We start from the raw sequence: 12,742 nt of genomic DNA on the forward strand, positions 1-12,742 counted from the left end.
TAAAAAAAAGAAACAGAAACGAACACAAAAACTGTTGTCTATGCATACAATTATTAAAAACAGGACAGTGATCAGTATTTTCTCCTAGTACTCTTGAGAATGTTATTGTTGTTCCTACCAAATGTAGATCTTTTCAGTAGTGAGTTGAGAATCTTCCATCAGAACTAAGAAAATAAGTCTAGTGTTTTAAAGAAAAAAAGCAAAAGATTCCTCTAATTAAAAGTAAGCCTCTTGTTTTGGTGAGTTAGGCCAGGAGGAAAGACCAAGCAGCATTATAAAACCTCTGAATAGTGTGCAGATGGTGGAGAGGGTGTGGCTATAATTCTTATTCTGAGAGTAGGAACTTCCTTCCTTCCTTCCATCCCTTTTCACCTAAACCAACCGTGGATCAACTTGAGAGCATTTGAAGATCCATTTCTTAAGTTCTTCCTTTTCAGGGTAAACATGCCAAAATATTGTCCCAAATTTCTCCCAAAATATTTAATCATGTTTATCCTCCTCTGGACCTTCAACAGTTTTTTCATAAACTTTACAATATGGGGACTTAAATAGGTCCAAAAATTTTAAAAGCAAGCCCCTGGCAACACCCAATGGTGAAGAACAGCCATCCTGAGATGCTCATAGGGAGGCTTTGCTGATCTGGTCCTATCCAAGCAAGTTGGATATTGTTTTTGTCATCAAAGCAAGGCTTCCAAAGTAAAGGGCAGCACTGGTGTTTCCATCTCTGACCATGCCTTAGATTTATGATCTAAATGCAAAATAAATTATATTTGTCAAAACACTGACCTGATGATCTAGCTTGAAAAAATACAAAGTACCTAGCAAAGCAAGAAAACACAGTGCCTAGCATAGTGAGCTGGCATTTTAATGAAATATTTGTGGGTGTTTTGGCCCATTAGGAAAAAAATTAACATAATATCCTTCATAATTAATATTATCAGGACAACTGGCCCAGAAATTACAAAAGAGTAAAGAAGCAGTGTATAAATGTCACTCTGCAAGTGAATGGGCATTTCTTGTGCACAGTTTGTGACAGTGTTTCTGTGACTTTTTTGAGAGGGATGCGGTATACCTCAGAGAGATGAGCCCAGAGGGATGATGCAGCATCTTGAACCCCTCACTGTACATTTCCACTGGGTTTTCCAGTCTTTGACAGTAGGAACCTCCTCAGGGGAGTTGAAAAAAAAGAAAAGAGAAAAGCAAACAGAACATGATGTCTTTTCTCTCCTTTTATGTAAGGCTGTCTTAATGCAAAACAGCTCCCCAGGCATTTTCTTCTCGCGTGCAAGGAGGCCAGTGGGAGAAACTACAGATGGGCTAGAAGCCACTGTACACCTGGACACGCCCTGGCCCTAGGAAGACACTTCTAGGCCTCAAGCCACATCTTTGTATGGATCTGATGGAGAAGTTGCATGGCGGAAACTTTCTAGTTTAATTTAAGCTACAAAATGGTCTGGTGGCTTGAACCCTAAGTAGAGTAAATACAAAGATACTCCCTAAACAATAATCAGAACCCTTTCGTCTATGAAGATTTGGTACTACAAGAACCTGATTGTCCTAGGAGTCCTGACACATGAACTGAAGAGGCTTCGTTTGTGGCGTTGGCTCCTGTGCTAGGCAAATGACATGTGCACCATAAGGACAGATCATGGAAAGCTTTTATCCTCAACTTAGTAACAGGCATAAAGCCAACCTGTAATATCATTACCACTTGGCTGGTGACCAGTTAACAAAGATATTGCTCAGTCTTTTCTTCTGGCATGGCGGTCTACTAGGTGGAAAAACAGAAAATTTTTTCCAAGAGAGAAAGTTGAAGTTTCATAAAATTTCTCACTCATCGAATTAAAATGTTCCTCTAGCAGCCCCTGGGTGGTTCAGCTGGTTAAGCATCTGCCTTCAGCTTAGGTCATGATCCCAGGTCCTGGGATGGAGTCCTGCATCGGGCTCCTTGCTCAGCGGGGGAGCCTGCTTCTCCCTCTGCCCCTAACCCCAACTTGTGCGCGCTCATGCTCTCTCTCTCAAATAAATAAATAAAATCTTAAAAAAAAAAAAAGATGTTCCTCTAAATTTATTTTTAGGTTACCTTTTTTGGGAGGAGGGAAGCTGATAACCTCAATCCTAATACCTTTTAGGATGTATTCGACTAAAATAGTTGAATTTCAGATTTTATGAGATAGTAAATCCATTTTTTATCTTGCAGCAGAATCTGACTTCACATAGATATTTTATATGCATTTCTGTAATGGCTTTTGGTGATCATTTTATACATTTTAATTGTTAAAACCTTTTTTTCTTAAATAAAATAAAATGTACAAAAGGAAAATATACTTAGCCAAAAATGAAAATTAAAAGTACTCATAATTCCTTTACCTAGAAATACCACTGTTAACATTTTTGTTGTATATCCTGCATCTTTTTCTTCTTGTTCATACATAACAATTTTTTTTTTTTCAAGAGAGAGAGGGATGGGGAGGGACAGAGGGAGAGGGAGAGAGAATCTTGAGCAGGCTCCATGTGCAACGTGGAGCCTGGCGCAGGACTTGTTCTCAAGACCCTGAGATCATGACCACAGCTGAAATCAAGAGTCAGATACTAAACCAACTGAACCACCCAGGCGCCCCACCGTTAAATTTTTTTTAAAGAAAAAGTAGATCATTTCATATGTGTTTATTTCTAATTTTTTCTATTTGTTAAGCATATTATGACATTTTCTCGTGTTACTAGATCTTCTAGAACATAATTTTATTGCCTACAAAGGATTCCATTGTGGTATCTTAGCATAGCAGTTTCGTTACTTACTGTTTCCTTCGTTCCCTTTGCATTTACATGATATAGATCCCAGGCCCTTGTACAAATAAGCCTATTAGAATTTTTATTTTTAACACAGGCAGTCCAATATTAGAGCCAGAGCAATTACGCAAAGGAACACAATCAAAATGTTGGTTCATATTCATAGATGGATCACATCACTAAGGCTATTAGTTAACTACTCTCATTAATCTGAGTGACCCTGGATCACCTTATGTTAGAGTTGGAGGGAATTAGTGAACATTTGTGAAAAAGAAACATCTTTTAGAAATGACACCAATAGGAAGTTATATAAATAATTCTGCCTCCAAGGAATGCATAGTAGGAAGAGAAGATGGGTTGAAAATAAGTTCCTGGATGAGAAGTTCTCTTTACTTATGTAGCTTGAGTCATTTTGAGACTCTAAACAGTACTGTGAAGTGGAAGACACTCACATATTAAAAATAAAAGTCAGCATAAAACACAAATCCCCATGTGCCAAAGACGTTGTAAGTACATGATTGGCGACTATACACTTCATAGTTTGTTGAGGAATTATTGGAGTGAGACAGAGGGTGCTATAAAGAAAACTTTGTTAGCAGGAGCCAAGAACAAACTTGTCAAGAGGTAGAGTGTGGGGAAGGTTTAAATCAGAGAATGTTGGAGAACTAAAGGTCAACCCACTTGTTCAATGAACTGATGAGGAGCCTTCTGGCAAGTCCAAGAAGTGGTGGGACTGGGCAGCAGAGAAGACAGATGCTACACAAGCAAGTCCTGTAGGGGGACAACAGTGCCTAAAGGAAAGCAGAGAGCAGGAGGGAAAGAATGAGAGCAAGAATCAAAGAGAGGAAGACTCAAAATAGTGGCCCCCTGGCCAAAAAAGGCACTAAGGAGGGGCTGGAAACTGACTAGGACTAGCTGAGAGGCTGTCTCCAGAGGCAGAAGAAGACAGCTGCCATAGCATGTTCTTCCCCAAGACTAAGGGAGAGAGACAACTTCTAAAACACAAGGATACTGTTTTCAAGGTACTGATGTACTGATTTATTTTCAAAATGTTTTTAGGCAAAGGTAGGAAAAGAAAGGATTCTTGGCTGAGCCTCACCCTCGGTTTTTGGAATATCAAATTTACTAGAATAGAGCATTCTGGAGTTGCTTGCAGTGATAGATAGTGCATCCTCACAGACCCTGGGCTTCCCTCCCAATAATGGGTTTTGTAGATATGTCAAATAAAAATAACATGGGATTAGAAAAATAAAATATGCTTGTAAACCCAGAAGTCTAATGGTTGATTTTCTTCTGGGCTTTTCCTGTTGGTGGTGGCTGCTTTCTGTTCTCTTCCAGAGTTCTAGTGGAAGGGTGCTGTCTTTTGTCTTTGACAGAATGTTGTTCCAGGTGTGCCTGTATTTTTACTGTAAATTTTTGTGGCGCTGCCTAAAATTTGTAATGAGGAAGCTGACTGGAAGATGTGAATTGCAACGGATCTGTTACAATACCAAGCCTGGGGCTTCTAGAACCATGAAAATCGGTAAGCATGAAACAAAGAAGTAAGCAAAATGTAAGCTTGGTGGGATTGTGGAATAGTGTGTTATATTTGTGTACAGTAATTTTAAACCACTTGTAAAGGAAAATTTTTGAATGGCTTTTTTTAATTGTCACTTTTACAGAAACATCACTGAGGGATTCAAAAAGTAAGGTAAGTAAAATTGTTTCTATATTTTCTGGCAACTTCTCACTTGGAGGCTTACCTCCATTATCAAAAACTAAACATTTTAAGAAACAAAAATATACCAATGACTGTGCAAACTGAGAAGAAAGAGTTATTTGCCCATCACAAGCCACTCCACTTTTGACATGAGAGCAGCTACTATATATGAATTTCTAGGCAGATTTATCATGCACTTATGACTTCATTGTTGAAGTTGATTTTTTATACTTTCCAAATTATAGAATAAATACTCCTTGAAAATAAGAGCAATGTTAACTCTCTGGCACTTCTTAAATATCCAAATCATTTAACTTTATACTCAAGATTTCCCAAGAAAATCAGAGAAGCCACTATGCTAGTTTGTATAGCAGTTAAGTGTCCACATAAGAGAGAAAAGCTGAGGGGTGTTTTTTTTCAAGATTCCTGAATATTATTACTTAATTTTGGCATCCTCAAGACTATATCCTCCATGTACTTCACTTAGTCATTGGCATACTGCCCATTAACAATGGAAACCATGTATATTGGATAAGAAAAATAAAATTTCAATATAAATAGCTTGAAAAAGATGAAAATGGTAAAAAAAAAAAAAAAACACCTTGTTTTATGTTAATTACCTTTATCAGGAAAACTGCACTACCCCCCTATTGTGAAAATGCCTAATTTACTAGAATTCAAATATGAAACCAATTTTTGCTTTTAGCTTAGTTTTAATTTAGTCTCATTTAAAAGCTCTAAGCAAATACTTGAAGTCCCATCTAAATAGATCCCGCTCAAGTCACTGATGCTCTTGACAAGGGAATTGCCTGAACCATGTCTTCCAGCTGCTGCAGACTTCAGTGAGTGTTCACCCTGACGCCATTGAGAAAACTATAGAGGACATCATGGAACTGAAGAAAATTAACCCCGACATAAATCCACAGTAAGCATGCATTTATGCTGTTGTAAACACAGAACACATGGCACGTACTTAGTATTTCTGTAGTGCTGAGCTCGCTAGCGTGCTCTCCCTCTCTCCCTGCCACAATCATCTGCAATATGCCTGGTTTTCAGATGAAGAATAAAGAAAAAAAGTGCCTTTTTCATATTTGTAAATAGCAGCAACTCTCTAGTTCTGTTATGATTTATGCTTATGCTTCTGAGCTGTAGTAAGAAATCTCATGGATGCCCTGATATCAGAAGATGAAATCAAGGGAGCCCATTTATCAACAGTGGCTCCGTGCAACACCTGTTTACACTAACAGTAAACGTTACTAACACTGTAAATGTGCCTAAGCTGATTCTGCTCCATCAAAAATATTCCTTCAGTTTATGACAGGCTGATAATCTTGGAGACAGTTCCTACTTGCTTGTCAAGAAGACTGGCATGTGTGGGAGGGAGAGATGGTTTTTATATGAAGACTTCAGAACTTTGTAATTTAGTCATCTCATCTTAGAAATATTAAAATGCATTTGGCAATGTACATGACGTTTAAAATTAGCTTTATATTTTCCCTTGGGTAGAGGAGTTTTTCAGTAAAATTTTGGGCTAAGGATGTTGGGTAGAATAAATTCCACAGGCAGATATATTTAGAGACAGTTTAGGTAGGTAACAATCAAACTGTCTTTTAGATGTGCATAGGCGAGAACTTCACATTATTGCTGAGAAAGGCTTTTAATTGCCAAAGACAGGGAGCTGTAGTTGAAGAGACTTTCAGAGAGTGCTGCATATAGGTCTGTCTCTTGGAGGGAGGGATTCTGGGTACTAGCAATTGGGGCTCATCACAAAACTCCTCATTTCCACATGGTCTCCATAGCATTCTTCTGCAGACACTTCAGCTAATTAGCTGTCTTTTCCTTATTCAGTCATTGAGGGTGATTTAATTATACAGCAAATGTCTCTTTGAAACCTCTGACATATATTTTATTTCTTTGGGAAGATGATAAGAAGGCAATTCATTTTAAATTAAGTTGAACCAAAAATTTAAGACTGCAGTTGGGCATGAGGGATATATTAGACCCACAATCATATTTGGAGATTGGATTCAATTTAACAGTAAATCTTTTTTGTCTCTTCTATGAAAGTTATGTGTTTCATTCAGAAGCATTTCCTTGTCATCTATTCTTTTGATTTCCTTTAGGGCGGAAAAAAACCTTATAGGTAGTAGACTGTGTTTTTACATCTCAATGTGGATTTCAGTGCTTTTTTTCTAGACTGACATGACAAAATGTAATGTTTTAAAATGAAATAATTTTCTGTAAAAAAAATCAGGAAATAGAGAAGGCTAGGGGAAATGTTTTATAATTTATCAAGCTATTACTACCATTAACCACACTGGTTTTTTTTTAATTCCAGTGTAGTTAACATACAATGTTATATTAGTTTCAGACGCACAATATAGTGATGCAATACTTACATACATCACCTGGTGCTCATCATAACAAGTGCCCTCCTTCATATCCATCACCTCTTTCCCCCATTCCCCCAACGCACCTCCCCTCTGGTGACCATCAGTGTGTTCTCTGTAGTTCAGAGTCTGTTTCTTGGTTTGCCTCCTTTTTTCCCCCTTTGTTTTTGTTTTGTTTCTTAGATTCCACATGAGTGAAATCATATGGTATCTGTCTTTCTCTGACTGACTTATTTCACTTAGCATAATACTCTCTGGATCCATCCATGTTGTTGCAAAAAACAAGATTTCATTCTTTTTTATGACTAATATTCCATTGTGTATGTATGTGTATATATATATACACATACACACACATCTTCTTTATCCATTCACCTATTGATGGACACTTGGGCTGCTTCCATAATTTTTAACCACATTTTGTTTTAATTACATTTTTTTCAAAGTGCTGTTTATGCACTTGAAAAATTACTACAGTAAAAATGGGGGGGGAAATGGAATTGGCTCCTCTTATTCCCTCCTGTTTTATTTCTCTTGCTCTCTTCCTCAAAATCAACTCTCTTCTCAGTCCTACATTGATTCCCTGGGTGACCAGTGCCACTCTGCCCTTTTCCTAAATTTAAGTATTTCATTTAGTTTTTTGGTAACAGATAATTATAAGGGCCATTTAATTGAACATTCAAGTTTTATTTAAGTTTAGTATTTGGGTTATCTGACCCTGTGCTCGATGTGTGGAATAGGTATACAATCTTAAAATGTATGATTCTCTATTACTCCCAGCGTTAGACTTAACCTCTAACTATCTCATTTTCTCCTTCAAAAAAAAAAAAAAAAGATAGTCATGATTATAATAACCACCACAACAAAAATCCTCAAACGTAGTGTGAATTGGGAGTAGGAGCCTATTGGACAGTAACTCTGAGTAGAATCCTATGAAATCGCCAATGTTCAACTATCTTGGAGCTACAAAAGTGAATGGCTATAAAGAAACAACAGGAATACATAAATGTGAAATGCTGCCTTTAGATTTAAAAATGCCATCAAACAAGTACAGGAGAGTAATTTACATGACAGTAGCTTGATAAAGTTGTTATGTGACTACTTGAAAAGACCCTATTTTATCTGCTATGTTGTAGGAGAGAAAAACAACACTGAGGTCACACGAAGTAGTGATCCTCTGTATATCATGCTTGCTAAACTGTTTTCTGTTCTGGTGATCTGTTTTAAGGGGGCTGTTATTCAAACGATGCATTCAGAGAAGACTGAGTGAGAGAATAAAACATGTGAAACCCATGTCCCATGAGAGGGAACTGAAGAAATCCAGGATTTTTTTTTTTAAATCCTGGAGATAAGACTAGAAGAAAGAATCACTATCTTAAAATAAGTAGTCACGGCAGGGGGAAGTTGGAAATAAATTTGCTCAGAGAACAAAATTTGAACCACTTGGTAATAAGGAAAGCAAATTTTGTTTCAACATAAGAAAAAGCATTCAGACAAATAGAGCAGTCAGAATGGAATGAGAAACTTCATAAAGTAGTTCTTTCTTTCTCTTGGCATTGCGTCATCTGTCAGGGATGCTCCTGAGCACAGATGTTTTTGTATTTGTTTTGTTATTGTTGTTCTGAAATTTTCCTTCCACTGTGCCCCTGAGAGCTAGCTGTCTCTCTCACACACATTATCACCTATATTTTCTACATCTTACTTAAGTCACCGGCAAAAAGATCTTCCTTGTTTTTTAAGCCATATTGTTGCAACTTGGTTTAAGAAAAGGCCAGAACAAAAGGTAAATTTTAGCCAAGTTCTACAACTGTCCATATGGAGCTTGAGTAAAGAAACTGTGCTTCCTCCACTCAAGTAAGAAGTGGTTGTGAGACCAATGCAGGAAATGTTACATTCCTTTATTTTTCTCAGTAAACTAAATACGGTTCTTTGTCCACAAAAAGAAAAGAAAAACTGGGCTTCGATTAAATACATCCCGTACGAGCAATTTCCTCAATATTATATAGATGTGGAAATCCTATTGTGCACATATCAAGTGAACAAATGCCAAAATATATGTTTTGTTTTTCCTCATGTGTGTTTCTTCTGTTTTTGAACACCTTAGGTTAGGAATCTCTCTTCAGGCTTGCCTTCTGCAAATTGTTGGCTACAGAAACCTTATCGCAGATGTGGAAAAACTGCGCAGAGAACCCTATGATTCTGATAACCCCCAACATGAAGAAATGCTTTTGAAGGTTAGACCTTGAACACATTTCAGTGCTTTTCTTAGGTCAGCTAACCTCTGCCAAGCACCTGCTAAGTGCTAGACACTGCTTTGATGGGGAGGGTATAAAGATGAATAAGACACGGGCGTGTAACTGGTTGGTAAAGCCTACTTTGCTTGCTGGTTCAGATGTACGAGGTAAATTCTTCTTTAGAAAATTCATGTGGGAAGCTAAATGTAAAGTCTTTTTTTTTTTTTTTTTTAATCTGAGAGAGCATCAGAGGTGATTTCCATGAGTGCTCAGATTCTGGCTCAGGTTTAGGCTGTTTAACTGTATTGAAAGCCAGCAGGAGAAAGAGCATTTGTCAAAGAGTGACCTGGGATTTCCATTTATGACTTTTAATAGACATCAAAGATGATGAAGTTGGTTTCTGCTTCAGCAATAGCCCTCTTGGGAAATTACCTAAGATCTTATTGCTGATTATTTATTCATGTAACTTGGAGAGTATCAGAAGAGGAAGTTAAAGTTTATATCTGGTTTATTAAAACTGTTAGAAGAACAATATGCACTTGTAAATACTTCTTCTGGCTGTCAAAGCAAAACCTTAAAGATTTTATATGATCTGATGTGCATTATCAAACACCAATAAAACTTGACCTCAAAACACTGAATTTGGAGTTTAAGAAATTAAGACCCAACCTTTAGAACTATTCATCTGGAATATTTTCTAAATTCACTTCTGAAAATAGAAGCTTTTTAGGATGGAGTGCTTCCCTGTCCTTTGCTAGAATACAAAAATACACTAACAAAATTGGAAGGAAACATTTGTTTAGCTGCCTTAACTTTATCTTATTGAAAACTGTCAATAGGAGCTGTAATTTTGTGTGAAGGAGTGCTGTATTTTTGTGTAAAGGAGTGCATGCTTTTGTGTATGTAAATACTTACGCAGATGACTTGTCTCTGCTAATTAGTGCTATATCTGATGTGAATCCCTAAAAATGAAAGAAGACTCATTCTTAGCAGTAGTTTTTCTTCTTCCCTTTCTGCTCTGCTTAAATTTAGCTAACCTACTGGCTGAGCTTCATTTCCTATTATTGCCTTTTTTATCATATTTTCTGATAGCCTAATTAAAATCAAGCTTAATTAAAATGACTTCAAGGTGAGAACTGAGAGGTGAATGAAAGAGAAGTGGAAAAATTAACAGAGTGGCCACAGGCAGCTGAAGAATTCGTTAGAATGGCCATGACGCCTTCAGAATCAGGGACACCCGGGTCATGACGCCTTCAGAATCAGTGACACCCAGGTGCCTGCTTTGCACCATCTTAGCTGATCTGTTGTATGGATGCTGCACATAGTGGGTTTTCAACAAATACGGGGAAAAGCATGAATTACTGTGGTTCACTAGCTACAAGAAGTCAAGAACTTCTATGATACACCTTTTATATGTGGTTGTGATTTGAGTTTGTATGTGTTATTTTTACTGGCACAGCTGTAAGAGGTAAGCAAGGTGACGGTTGGTAGCTACAGCAAACTACAAGCATTTCAGTCCAGATTCTGACGCATACAGCTAATAAAGTATAAAGCCAGGACTGTCCACTACTGCCTTAAGCACTTTGAGGAAATGCATCTTGTCTACCCTCAAGTGTCTTGCAATCTAATTGGGGAGATACTATGCATCTACAAAAATCACTAAATCTTATCCATAGATCTCCCTCAAAATAGCTCTTGAATGTTTCCCATGCCCACCACCTTATTCTAGCATTATCTCCAGCTTGGGCCATTATAATAGCCTTTTAATTCTGCCACTAAGTATTAGCTTCCTCCCTTCCATCTTCTAAAATACTGCTGGAGGGATTATCTAGTCATGTTATTCCTTAGGTCAAAAACTTTAGGTTCCCTGTATCTGACAGAAGAAATCCCATGCTTGGCATTTTGGACCCTTTGCAGTCTATTTTTCCAAGCTGTATCTCCTGTATCCTCCATGCTCTGTCATTCACCTTGACCCAGAACAGGCCGTGCCATCCCTTATGCCCAGGTATTTGCTCATGTGGTTCCCTCTATTACCTATTATTCTCATAGCAGAAGCTAGCACTTTTTAAATCCTTACTCATTTGATTTTGAAATCTTCTCTAGTCTCCCCAAGAATACTTAGGAATGGGGTCTTTATTCTCTTCTTTAGTTTATTCAAATCCCAAGTATGATAATGAAATCAATAATAATAAAACATTAAGTGAGTATTTAGCGCACGTTAAACATTAAATATTTTACAGCATTATTTCATTTAACGGTCACAGCCTTGTGGCAAGATCTTCGGGTGAGGAAGACGAGGCTGAACAGTTAAGTACTGCCCAAGCTCACACAGTTAGAAAGGGCTCCACGCTACTGCACTACGCCACCTCCCAAGGGAGGAACTGTGTCTTGCATTTGTATTTCGAGAGGCTGGCCTGTGGTTTGTGTTTAACTGCCTGATCTTAGGCTGCTTCATCTTTAAAATGGGTAGTAATACCCTTGTTACCCACTTCATAAATTGTTTAGAGCAAGAGCCAGCAAACTAAGGCCTGCGGGCCAAATCTGGCCTGCCACCCATTTCTGTAAGTCAAGTTTTATTGGATGTATGTCAATACACGTGTATACCACTGTTTGTGGCTGCTTTTGTACTACAGTGACAAAATTAAGTAATTGCAGCAGTGACCATTTGGCCACCAAAGCCTAAAATATTTACTGTCTGGCCCTTTCCAGGCAGACTTGGCCAACCCTTGATTTAGAGACTTAGGTAATATATTACCATATTGTTTAAGTGCTTTGAATTATAAACACGGGAGACCATTATCAGTGCTTATAGTCTTAAAATATTAAAAAATCTGGATTTTATGATCATTCAAATATAGGGTGAGATGAAACTGAGTACCATTACTTTATGTTCATATAGCACTGTCCATATGTTATTCATCCATATATTATTCTATTAAACATTTGCTAACCACATTAATAATAAGGCGAAAATTTTAGGTGAAGTCATGTACTTAATAGAAAAAAATAGGAGCTCCTGGGTGGCTCAGTCACTTGAGCATCCAACCCTTGATTTCGGCTTAGGTCATGGGATCGAGTGCCGCATTGGGCTCAGCACTGAGCGTGGAGCCTGCTTAAGATTCTCTCTCTCTCTCTCTGCCCCTCCCTTCCCCCCCACCCCATCTAAAACAAAACCAAACCCAAAATTAAAAGATCCTCTCCTGATGGGAAGAGATAATTCCAAGGTGGCCTTGGTGTGAGACTGCTTTTCCTTGAATGAATGGATAGACAAATGGCCTTGCCCTTGCTCTCTTGCAGCAGACCTGAGACAAGGGGAAATGTTGAAATAAGTTTGTGGTAAAGGCTCAGTGAAAAGAGAACAGAGTTAAACAGAGCATAGGCCATGATGGATGACAGTCTGACCCAGGGTACAGCTTCCACATCTGAAGCTTGTCATTTTCCACAGGAATCGCCCTTGGTGATCTGGTCTCCTACCTGTAGCAGGTAACTCTGTAATAATTCCATTGCCACCAGCACAGTTTGGAGGGCTGAACTCCACAGAGCCCCCCATCAGAGGCCCACCACCTTTGTTCAGGTTTCTGGTCAGCTCCATATATGCAACAAATGACCTCACCCTTCAGGGCCACCCT

General features: G+C 38.1%; 1 protein-coding gene across 1 annotated transcript in view; it reads left to right on the plus strand.

The window, feature by feature from the left end:
* ELMOD1 (ELMO domain containing 1) overlaps nt 1-12,742 on the plus strand; it is a 67,675-nt gene that overhangs the window by 31,102 nt on the left and 23,831 nt on the right. Inside the window, exons 3-6 of the mRNA XM_035008848.1 lie at nt 4,167-4,312; nt 4,452-4,480; nt 5,317-5,414; nt 8,984-9,113. Coding sequence (XP_034864739.1) covers nt 4,167-4,312; nt 4,452-4,480; nt 5,317-5,414; nt 8,984-9,113 — 403 coding nt within the window. The remainder of the gene's footprint in view (nt 1-4,166; nt 4,313-4,451; nt 4,481-5,316; nt 5,415-8,983; nt 9,114-12,742) is intronic.

The sequence above is a fragment of the Mirounga leonina genome, unplaced genomic scaffold (assembly GCF_011800145.1).
Source record: "Mirounga leonina isolate KUSES-001 unplaced genomic scaffold, KU_Mleo_1.0 Mir_153, whole genome shotgun sequence".
Classification (NCBI taxonomy): Eukaryota; Metazoa; Chordata; class Mammalia; order Carnivora; family Phocidae; genus Mirounga; species Mirounga leonina.